General features: G+C 38.3%; 1 protein-coding gene across 1 annotated transcript in view; it reads right to left on the bottom strand.

Moving 5' to 3' along the window:
* The window catches only part of tcerg1b (transcription elongation regulator 1b (CA150)), a 14,669-nt gene that overhangs the window by 1,563 nt on the left and 907 nt on the right, over positions 1-12,199 (bottom strand). Inside the window, exons 2-17 of the mRNA XM_016451835.1 lie at positions 8,634-8,862; positions 8,361-8,513; positions 7,014-7,287; positions 6,588-6,839; positions 5,892-6,095; positions 5,676-5,776; positions 5,497-5,585; positions 5,242-5,402; positions 5,047-5,122; positions 3,824-3,959; positions 2,383-2,472; positions 2,176-2,294; positions 1,864-2,014; positions 1,553-1,717; positions 1,263-1,445; positions 979-1,158 (exon numbers count right to left, since the gene is read on the bottom strand). Of these exons, the coding sequence (XP_016307321.1) occupies positions 979-1,158; positions 1,263-1,445; positions 1,553-1,717; positions 1,864-2,014; positions 2,176-2,294; positions 2,383-2,472; positions 3,824-3,959; positions 5,047-5,122; positions 5,242-5,402; positions 5,497-5,585; positions 5,676-5,776; positions 5,892-6,095; positions 6,588-6,839; positions 7,014-7,287; positions 8,361-8,513; positions 8,634-8,862 (2,563 nt within the window). The remainder of the gene's footprint in view (positions 1-978; positions 1,159-1,262; positions 1,446-1,552; positions 1,718-1,863; positions 2,015-2,175; positions 2,295-2,382; positions 2,473-3,823; positions 3,960-5,046; positions 5,123-5,241; positions 5,403-5,496; positions 5,586-5,675; positions 5,777-5,891; positions 6,096-6,587; positions 6,840-7,013; positions 7,288-8,360; positions 8,514-8,633; positions 8,863-12,199) is intronic.

Here is a 12,199-nt window from a genome sequence, read left to right as displayed (position 1 = left end):
TCTGTACAGTGAATGGCACGTAGTGCACTATATAGGGGACAGGGAACGATTCAAACAGTGTAAATATGCTTTCCATAGAGGAAAAAAAGAAGTCTGGTTTTGCGCTGTGTCACGATAACCACCACACACACACCCTGCTCCGGTCCAGAGACACGAGAGCACGGAGCGGATCACATGCGCGAGTCGGCGCAGACCACAAAATGTATCGGAGCTAGGGCTGCACGATTAATCGAAATGCGATTGTCATGCGCATTTTGATAGTAATGCCGGTTCTGTTATCAGCAGGAATGCAGCTTTACGGAGCTCAATGGCTCTGAACGGCTCTAGCCCAAGCTGTGATATAAACGAACGCTATTGGCCATTTTAAAAAGGGGCGGGGCTGCTTGATATGTCCCGCCCTGTCTTCCTGTTTCAGTTAAAATGACGTCAACACAGAGTAATGCTGCGTGTTTCTAAGCATTTCAGGGGACCTTTAAAGAAAAGGTCTGACTGAACTTCTGTCTCACTGGAAAGTTTTCAGAACATAGTAAGGTACATAAATTTACATTTAGTCATTTAACACGAACCTTTTCACCAAATGAATACTAATATTATTAATATTCTTGTCAATAGAACCAACAAAAAAAGTTAATATTAATAATAATGTAATATCCTATAATAACAGCAACAACATTATTTATACATATAACCATAATAATATTTATTATCGTGGCTGAAACATGGCATAGCAATATAATTATATTTAATATATTATAGCATCGACACAATATAGATCAATATTATAGAATATTTGTTGTTAATAAATTATATTATAAAGACTTAATTTCTATATAAATATATAAGAAGAATCAGAATTATTATTATTATTATTATTATTATTATTGTTGTTATAAAATGCATTAGAATAAAAATAATAATTATATAATATCATTATTGTTGTTGTTGTTATGTGATTGTGTGATTTTTAACCCGTCTCACCATGGAGGTCTCATCCAACAGCTGCCTGAAATGTTCCTTCTTCCTCTTGGTAAGAGCCTCCACATGTTCTTCAAACAATTTCTCCTTCTCATGTCGCTCCAGCAGAGCAACAGACTCCCACCGGTGGTCTTTACGAAGAGTGCGCCTCGTTTCTGACCAGGAAGCATCCGTTGACTTTACCTATGTGTGAATAATAATAATGAAAAATTACAAAATGTATACATATAATTAACGCAATGTACAATGAGAAATGTAATAATTGTTAAGAGTGTGCCAGCACTGACCATATCTGACATGAGCGCTTTAAAGTGCTGGACAGCTTCCTCTCGTTTATGCTGCTCTCTCTCTCTGTCAATCTCTTTGGTTTGTTCAGACCGAGCTCTCTGCACCTCCCGCTCTCTCTCCCTCAGACTGGCCTCGGTACGAGCCTGCCGTTCCAGCTCTTTCTCCTTCTCTGCGTCCATGTTCTACACAACACAAAGACACTTATATGAAACACATTTTTCTAGTATCAGTCCGAGTTGTGTTGGTGTTCATCCTGATGAATCAATAGGACCAGGAACACTGTTCTAACCTTCGCCTGCTTCTCCACATACTGTTTGTACAGTTCCTCTCTAGCAGCTGAGCTCTCCACGGCTTTGTAGCGCGGGTCCGTCTCCAGCTTGTCCTTCACTTTGCTCCAGCGCTGAGAGACGTCCACATGGTGGTCTGACAGTAAATCGAAGAAGTCCTGCTTCACCTGCAGCCAGAAACACAACTTGACTTAATTTGTCAGGGCTTGACTGAATATAGTTAAATTCAACCTTAATTCTATCAACAGAACTTGTGACTTCCTGTTGATTCGAGTGGACATTTCAGGGTGGTTGTGAGAGGCCGGTGACAGACCTTTTCTACTTTGTTTTTGGAGTCGTCTTTGTCCTTCTTTCTCAAGGCTGTCATGAACTCTGTGAACATTGCCTCTCTGTCCTTCATCTTCTCAATGGCCTTGAAGCGAGGATCCTTAGAGTGTTTTGCTGCAAACTCACTGAATGTGGTCCTAACAGGTGCAAGGAAAATTGACATAAGTGGCAACTTTTATTACATATTTACCTAGTCAATCTAATCAGTTTACACCTAGCATTAAGATTTCAGGAGGTCACACAAGACCTTTATTAAGAGCAAAATATAAAGAAGGCCTAACTGAAACAAATAACACACCTAATGTGAAGTTTGGCATCTTCCATCATCTTCCTGAATTCATCTTTAGCCTGCATGAGTTTATTCTTCTTCTCCTTCCTCTCCTCTTCAGCACGAGTCTTCACATACTGATCGAACACCTGCACAGTGAATAGAGATAAAAATGGCAAAGCTGCCCACTTCTGCTCATTCAGCAAACCACTAAATGCCACCAAGTGCTCTTCGTACCTGTTTCCTCTCTTTGGGGTTGAGCAGCAAATATCGAGGGTCAAACACAATCTTGTGCAGCTCTTTGTCCCAAGTGGAAAAAGCTGAAACCTGCAGGTATGAAGTGGACAAAAAACTGGCTTACCACTGAACAGATAAAACAACACTTCAATCAAGTTAATCAACAAACATCATATGGGAGTGACTTAAAGAGCTTAACTTGTATTAAACCACAACATTCCTTTAAAAACATTTAAAATTACAATGACACAACTGAAATCTCTATGTGTCAAATTACAATCACTTACAATTACTACTGCGTAATACTGATAGACATGGAAGTTAAAAAATATATACGTCTTCCTCAAATATTTTAATGTGATCAAATCAAATCAAGCAATACAAAATAATTGACCATTATACAATTCAGCAGTACATTCTTCTGTGGTAACAGTAATTATTTGTCATGCAACAATTTAGGACCAAAGAGTTTTATTCAAAGCTGACAGATAGAGATTCTAGTATGAACAGTGACAAGAGAGGGCACCAAACACTACTGTCAAGTAGGACTGGGCGGTGTGACTATTCATTACACATTATTTACAAGTGTTATTCTCTAAAATACTTTATTAATGGCGATCCTGTATACCGATCGCTCATCCAGGTATATGTCAGTGCTCCTTTCATATATTTCATATCACATTGTGGACTTGATCTCTCATTTAGTCAACTGGTGTGATCTTTTGTCTCATTTATAGACTGATTAAAATGAATAAACTTCAGTATTTATAATACTGTAAAATTGTTATTGCCAGGATGATTTTAACAGATTTTAATACAGATTTCAAATTAGATTTTAAGAGAGTTTCAACTCGTATCAGTATTTCATGCCAACAAAGTTATTTATTTGGTGAAGAGCTGTACAGTAAGTGGTATCACTGTAAATGTTCATCTCATTTTCTTTGTTTAATAAAGGTTTATTATAAGTTAAGATTGACTCGTTTACATTAACTACTTACACTGGACTAAATTAGTGGACTAAAGTAGGAAACCATTAATAAGCATACATGAGGTGATTTCAGACATACCAGTGGTTATTAAATATGCAAATATTTTTCCCCAATGAATTTCCAGCATAAAGATCTTGTGATAAATAACTTGTGATATATACGCAGTTACCATGATATAAAAACTGTGATAGAAGATTTGGGTCATACCGCCCATCCCTATAGTCAAGCACAAATCATCTAACACGACCTCACTCAGAGCAATTCAGAAAGGACAGGTAAATAAACGGAGTGACAGAAAGAGCAGAGAGAAATTTAAGACTCTATATTACATAATATTAAAGAATGATAATAAGAATGAACTTAAGATTGTACCTTGGTGGGCTTCCATTCAGATTTATGTGTCTAATATTACAGAGCTGGTTAGAGTATTGCGTTGGATTGAAGTGTTTTACCCCTCTCTCCAGCAGCATGTCCCTGAACTGGTTCATGCGGGCCTCCAGGGGCACCAGGGCCCGATCGCGAGCGGCCTTCAGTTCGGCCTCCACGGCCGCGTCTTTTTCTGCATCAGCCTCCTTCATATCGTCCTTCCTGTCAGGGAGAAGAGGACAAGTGTAAGGAAGAACTTCTTAATTTTACAATACTTTTTTTTTGCTTTATGCTTGTAAAAAAATAAAATAAAATAAACATTGGAGGATCTCTGAAAATTTTAAGATTTTATCCTTACATTGTTGAAAGAATTGACGTCTATATCTAACTGAAATCTATTTATTAGAACTATCAAATGATTGAAATAATTAAATCGTAATTTTTTATGGTTACCAAATCAATGCATTTATTTCCTTTTAAGGAAAGAAAATATACTTCTAGAAACCGCTCAAAACGATACAAATTGTGACCATTTTTAATTTATTGAATGTATCAACATTTTAATTTCGAAAGCCCTACTACACAAATTTATTTCAATTTGAGAAAGTGTGTTCAAAGTCTAAGCACTGCATTATCCTTGCAATCTGCGCATCAACGGGTTATTTGCGTTTTGTAAGTTAGAATAGATGTCAAATACAAATATACTCGTATTTTTGCTTTCAGTTTTTTGAAAATAAATCCCAAAACCTTTTTTACATCAATACACATCACTGAAGGACTGAAGTTTTGATTGGTTCACTGGGGTTTGCCTAATGGAGGCTAAAAAGAGGTCAAACAAGGTGGGTTACCTTGGAGGCCCACGTTGGCATCGCCAGAGCTTAGAAGCGTTCCCTGAAAAATAGTCCCCAGTGCAACAGGACCACTGTTTGGGGTCAGGGGGAGGCAGGCGTGAAGGGCACTGATGGGAAACAGTGACTGATTTGATTTGGTAAATGTTATGGAGTCACCACTTTTCACAGACCCAAACTAAAGATTACCACAGCTAAGACAAGTCAGCATTGGGTGCACAAAAAAAAAATAAGAAAGAAAGAAAATGCCGCCGAAGATTTCTATAATTGTGACAAAAAATGGTCCAGTCAACATGTCTTAGCTCAGGGCTTGAACGGAAACAGCCCCAGTTCCTTCATATGACAAGGAATAAAGATGTCATGTCGCTTGTAGTTTCTTCCGTATAATACAAAAGCTAGGTGTTCTGCAGGGGTGGGTGTTCGGCCCCCTATGGTTCCTGCTGTGGGCCGTCGGTACTTACTTTCTCTTCTTAGCCTTAGAAGGCTCATCGTCCAGTGTGTCCTCTATGGCTGTGTCAATCTCCTCTTTGTTGAAACCTGCAATGAGAAATAAAGGTGTATGTTAGTTTTTGCTACGTTACTTTCAACAAAGAATCTTAGTTCACAAGCAATCTGAAACTTTATGCAGTGCAAATTAGTGTCACAGAGGGTTTCACCTATTTTCTTGTTGTCATCTACCCTCCTTTTGTGGGAGGGTTCTTGAATGTATTTGTCCACATCAGCACGACCCACCAGCTCCTCAGGTCGGTCCCACATGGACAGTCGTGTGGTGGGGTTGTAGTAAAACACACGATCATCTCCAGTCCAGACTACACACCTAAAAACACAAACATGTAAAAAAATGTATGAAACCTTTTGAACAAACTTGCAGACTTTAATCACTGAAGGGACGGAGGAGGAGAAATGCTCACCAGGGAGTACCAGGAATTGGGTTTGTGGCTACAGGTTTTGCCTTCTGTGCTGCTTTTTCCTCCTCTGTCATCTCTTCTTCCCTGGGCAACTACAACATCAAAACATTATCAATATAATTTTTTAAATACTCAAAGTTTGCTTTAAACAAGTCTAAATCACCTGCAAACTTTACACTTACCGCTTTAGAAATGCCAAAGTTGCCAGCTTTGGCTTCCATGTCTAGATCCTTTAAAACTGAATCATTGTTATGGCCATCTTTAGCCTTGTCATGGTCCTTATCTGCTCAGAAAAATAAAATGTTTCTGAATATAACATTGACTCTCTGTGTGCTAAACCTGAAATGAAAAAAAAAAAAAAAAAAAAAAACCGGCCCGGGGCCTCGTGCCTCACTTACCTCTCTCTTTTAGCTCAGCAGGTTTTTCCCAGGTGGACTCCAGAGTGCGATTGTTATAATAGTACATTTTCCCATCGGCTGTCTTGTACTCAGACCATTCAGGAAGTGGAAGAGCACCCGTAAAAGATGCACGCGCTGCAGTGATAGCTAGCTGGGGATGATGCATCATGGGTACTAGAGGAGGGGCCATCCCTGGCAGCATACCTTTAAAAATAATTGCATTCAGCAAAAAAACAATTTTTTTTTTAATTATACAAATATATATATATATATATATATACATATATATATATATATATATATATATATTAGAAACTTAAGTCATGACTCAAGATTAGGGTTGCAAAAAGGTGGAAAATTTCCAGTATATTTCAGAAACATACCAGACATTTTGGAAACTTTCCAGGATTTTTTGGAATATTCCAGGGAAAGTTACCGGAAATTTTCCACCCCTTTGCAACCCTACTTAAGATTATTAATCTTCATGACATTTCCATAAAATGTCCCGATATTTGTAGTGTGCAATACTGAGCACCTTGTTCACATCACTTTTTAAGATGAGGGCGCCATCTACTGGTTGAGTTAATAAATTATACATTTAATGAAGGATATACTGGACCTCTACATTTGCTGGCGTTTAGCTAAACTAACTAGCCAACTCAACTTACTTTTAGAATTACATTTATTTCTACATACCAGGCAGTGGGATGTGCATGCCAGGTAGAGGCACTCTGAATGGAGGTACCATGACCGGGGGAAATGCTGGGATTGCAGCGGCCGGCTGGGCCATGGGCAGGCCAGGAGGGAGACTTTGAGGCAACAGCGGCATTGTCTGCACTGCAGTGACTGTAGCAGTTACTGTAGGAACACTGACCACAGCAACAGGGGTCACACCTACACTAGCAGGAGGTGTGGAGGCCACTGGAGGCATCTCAGAAACAACAGACACTACAGGACAAATATAGCAAAGGGAAAGAATGAATGTGTGATTAAAGATAATAAGACGAAAAAATTACGATTTATCATATTGGCCATGAGTACTCTCAATTTGATAAATTATCCAATTTCTACTCAACAGGCCGCTACATGACACATAATTCCTTCTCCGTGTGTAATACTCACTGGTGGAGGGTTGAGAGGCAGTGGGGGCTGGACTGGTAGTGGGGTCAGGGCTGGTGCTGAGGGTGTTGGTGGGGGACAGGCTCTGAATGGAGACCGGGTCGGGCACAACCGTAGTAGCGCTGCTTGCTGCAGTAGAGGCAGCGGTGTTAGGAGCTGCTGCAGCTCCTCCAGACTGAGCTGCCATTAGAGGATTGAGCTCCGACTGCTGGATGATCTTTACTCCCTCTGGTTTGGTCCAGGCTGACTCACGTGTCCGGGCATTGTAGTAATATACCTGGAAGAGTGTTGTGGGAATATTTCAAAAGTCCTAGGATGCTAATACTAGGATTGCATCAGGATGGTTGACTAGTTGTCCAACCACTATCCAGAAGATCCCAGGACTTACTCAAGTTTTATTGCTATCATAGACATCAGTGTTTATATCCGAACTATAAACTTTTAACCCAGTTCATCTGTGATCATTTCAATGTTTTTAACACAGAAATAACAATACCATGTGGCTGTTTCATATCTATACATGACAACTGCTCTGTGTAAGTCAGCGACAGCACAAACACAAATTTGAATGTTCGCTGTGATTGTACTTGTCAAAGGTTTAAGAGACATGAGGCAAACTCCTTTAAGAATAAGATTGAGTGGGTGTTTGAAACGAGATCACATTTTTTAACTATTAAGTGTACTATTCAGTAGAGCTGGGTATCGAGTTCGATACTTTTTAGGCACCGACCGAATTGCCTCAAAACGTCTCGTCCGACCGAATTGCCTCGATACCATCGAGTATCGAAAAACGTCTCGTCGTTCGGTACCAAATTTCGATACCTAAGGGATTAATCTCATCACAGTCAGTGAGCCAATAAAGGCCCGGGTATACTTCACTTTCCCCTTTCCGTTCCGTCTCGCGCTCAGCCGTGTCCGCACAGCTTTCTCATCAGTAAATCAGTGGAAAATAAATAGAAATCATGATTCTGTCTGAGCTGCGTTTTAAAACGAACACGCACTCGTGTAAATGCCTAACAGATGTCTAAACTGAAGACTATTTGAGCTTTATTAAAACTATTTGCACTGATTTATTGTGTTGGTTACACTTTGTTCCTTTGTGCAGTGGCTCAGGGGATGAGTCTTTGAGATTGTATAAACATCAAGCTGAAAAATAAAACCAAAGTTTTTTTTTTTTTTTAGATAATGTAATCTTGTTAAAAATGATTTCATAAAATTGGTATCGAAAAAAGTATCGTTCAGGAACCGGTATCGAAGTCAAGGTATCGGTATCGATATCGAACATTTTTGAACGATACCCAGCCCTACTATTCAGTTATATTTATTTTAATTTAGAAGTCACTTTGCTACCTTTCCTTCTGGTGTAGTGTTCTCTACCCAGATTTCATCACTAGTCAAGCTTGAAACTGCTCCAGTTCCTGGCGATGGAGGCATTCCAGGTGGAAAGATCATACCAGGAGGAGGGGGCATGTTACCCATTGGTGGGGGCATGAACGGTGGCCTCTGTGAAAAACACAACAGAATTTTTGATATTTAAATATCTTAAAATTACTTTCGATCAGTCTCTTGTAGTTTTGGTGCACATATGCACCTACTTTTGTACACTTTTGTAATAGAACCTACCTGCAGGTGTGGGGGTCCAATGGGTGGGGGCAAAGCTCCGGGTGGGGGTATAGGTGGCATACTGGTGTCAAACGGTGGTCTGCCAAAAGGGGGTCTAGGGGGTGGTGGGGGTCCTCTCATCATACCAAAGGGTGGAGGTGGGGGTCGTAGTAATGGTGGAGGTCCTCGCAAAACTGTGGTAGGTGGTGGAGCAGGGCTACGAAAATGTAAAGCCTGCTGTAACACCATCCTAAGGAAAAATAAATGACAAAAATCAGTAATTACCAATATTCTTGGTATGCAAAACCTCAACTTGATTTTCACCGTACACTAAAAGCTGAATGACAAAATTACACTACAAAACTAGTCAAGACATGCAAAGCACCCGGTTTATGTGATAACATTAAAGAAACATTGGTGTTTGCGCAGTTGTCAGGCAACTTATTATACATTTAATGAATTTCTGAATGTAAAATATAGAATGGGACGTGCTCGATATTAAATGTTGGCGATGCATCGGTCCACCAGCCATCAACCAGAACCATTTTTTGTTTTATTTCGGCTAATCTCTGCTCTGGAATTGCACAAAACACTGCAATGAAATAATTTCCTGAACTATATTATGTGTGTGGAGGCCAGAGACGGGATCCATTAAAGACAGACACAAAGAGGAGAGCACAGGGGTGCTAGCAGAAAAAAATACTATATTAGGCAGAGCAAGCTCACTTTTCTGAATAGACAACTAAACATGTAATTTACTAGAGGTTCTGACAAAATGTTAATTGCTGCAGTCTATTTAAAAAAAATATCCAATTAATTTGAACAGTTTTTTTTTTTTAACCAGTTTGATTGAATGATTCAATGACTCCCTCATAAAGACTTCACTCGCTTCATAACTGGATGAGTCAGTGTTTTTGAACAAAATCTCCTGAAGAATGATTCAGTGACAAATACATATAAGTCACTTGTTAAAGATCCACTGAAGTGCTAAACGGGAAGACAGGATGGGACATATTGAGCAGCCCCGCCCCCTTTTTTAAATAGCCAATAGCGTTGTGTATATTTCACAGCTTGGGCCAGAGCCGTTGAGCTCGATAAAGCCACATTCAACAGTTTATGACAGCCACAGTCTAAAACAGTGATTATAATAATGCTGAGGATGTGTAGTTTGAAAATACTGTCATTTATGTTGGTGCGTGGTACCAGTGTTATCTATTCTACTCGTCAGTGCTGTTTGTCTAACCGTTTCTCCTCCTTATCTTATTCATATAAAATTCTGTGTAGAATTCAAATGGGTCCGATACATTTTGTGCCAGACTTCTTTCGCGCCAATGGAAAGCATATTACGCTGTCTGAATCGTTCCCTATCCCCTATATAGTGCACTACGTGCCATTCATCATACAGAAAATACTAACTCTGTGAACAACTGACCGATTTCAGCAGCAGCGTCAGTGTCTATTTATCCGCTTAAGTCTGACGTCATGCATCACCGCTTCTGGGTCTCTGTCAGATGCCATAAGAAAATAACAAACGGTGCTAATATACACTCACAATGTGATATAATACTACCAGAAAATGTATAATCCTAACCCTTAACTCCATACCGAAATCCCAGATAGCCAGATAATGAAAATATAAATAAATAAATATACAAATTATTTTTGTCTGGGACGCTGTGAGCACGGAGACTGTAGTGTAGACCGTAAGTTTTTAAATGTTTAGCTTAAATGTGTAATATGAATAAACACTGCTCATAAACAACTGTTTTCTCAAGTGAAACGAGTTGAGGCTTGGACCCAGAAAAAGCATTTCTTACGTCACAACTTAACAAGCGGATAGTGTAGGGGCGGGACACTTCGGATTCTAGAGAGCATTTGATTGGACAGAAAATCTGATGAGAAGCTGAAGTGCAGGGTGATGTCATCAAAATGGTTGATCCATATTGGCGGAAGTGAGAGACTGTAAATCTTCTAAATGCGAATTGTCATTGTTTTGGATCACACTAGCTTAGATAACCTTAATGCTCACATATTCATACAAAAAAAAACGTCAAAAGTATTTTAAATTCTTTTTAATGCAATTTTTAAATCACTGCTCATGCTACATGTATGCAGCATCTTTAGAAACTAGAAAAAAAAAAATCACAAACTTGACACTTGAAAATAAAATAATTTTATACATAACATTTAATCAGCTCTTGTAATGGTTTTTTGTGTGTTTTTTTAATGTATGGGGAAAATGTAGTGGCTAAGGTTGAATATCTTTGCAGCTTGTCAAAAATGTAAAAGCAGCGCATGTCAGAAAAGTTTAGTAACAGGAGCTTGAGCCAGTGCTATAATAAGTGGAGTAACAAGGTTTGTGCAATAGAGGTGTGCTTTACTGGCCTCACGATTCAATTTGATTATGGTTCAGATTGTAACAATTTATTTTATCAGTGCACACTAGGGTTAGTGTTGTCACACTACCAAAATTTTAGTAGCCTTTACCAGTGAAATGCAACAATTCTTGATAGCAATTTTGATACCAAAGATGAAACAAAAAAAATCTATTGAACCCTTCTTTTTAAATTTTTTTTCTTTAACTATAGATATTTAAATGTATACAAAAAAAATTTAATTACTGAATTTTCCAGAATACAAGTCACTTTTTTATCATCTGAAATGTGTTAAGACTTATATTCTTTATATAATGCATTTATTGCCAAGCATGCAAAACATTGGCAAAGCACACACACAACAAATTAGTTTATAGGTATGGCGCTTATAATAACCTACATTTTATGAATGCCACTATAATGTTTATAGTTTCATAATGTTTGTCATCGGTTTCATTTACCAATATTTACATTTACCTTTTTTCAAGTTTTTTTTCTCCAGAGACTGAATACAAATTTTGTTTTCTTAAATTACCTTTTATTTGCCAAATTCTTTATTTCCTCATTCATCCCACATCTTCATCCTTATAGACTGTAAATAGCACCATGTAAAATGAAGAGATAAAACTTACACTAAACCCTGAGCTCTTGAAATGATAACATTCTATTGATAATACAGTATTATTTACTTTTTTTTTTTTAAAGAAATGACTGAGGTGAATGCTTCCTTTAAAGGGGTCATATGATGCTTTTTTAAAGATCATTATTTTGAGACTTTAGTCTTTGCAACTTCAGGGATCTTATCTATTCACGAACAGCTTGTAACACTCCAAAGAGAAAGGAAAACTTGAAATCGCATCATATGACCCCTTTAAGGTTTTTTTTTTTGTGTGTGTGTGTATTTTAGACACTGGTTGCACTACATGTGACACTATAGAGCGTGTGAGGAGTATTGCAAATAATTAAACATTTGTAATACCTTTTCCAAAACACGTATTTGTTTCTCGTGAATGCAAAACACACACACGCTCCTTTATAATGTTAAGCACTTTTAAGCACTTTTTAACAAAAGTTGATTTTTCAGTTATTCCAAACCTTGAGTTTAAATTAAACCACTTTTTGGACATCCTAGGGTTAGGTTAAGGGGGGCACAGGACTGTAGACCACGGTTGTCGTCAATACAACCATTTCATATGCATGTGTATGTGTATG

The sequence above is a fragment of the Sinocyclocheilus anshuiensis genome, unplaced genomic scaffold, assembly GCF_001515605.1.
Source record: "Sinocyclocheilus anshuiensis isolate Anshui unplaced genomic scaffold, SAMN03320099.WGS_v1.1 scaffold25, whole genome shotgun sequence".
NCBI classification, from domain to species: Eukaryota; Metazoa; Chordata; class Actinopteri; order Cypriniformes; family Cyprinidae; genus Sinocyclocheilus; species Sinocyclocheilus anshuiensis.
Note: the sequence above shows the minus strand (reverse complement) of the source record. Positions and strands in the feature narration are given on the sequence as shown.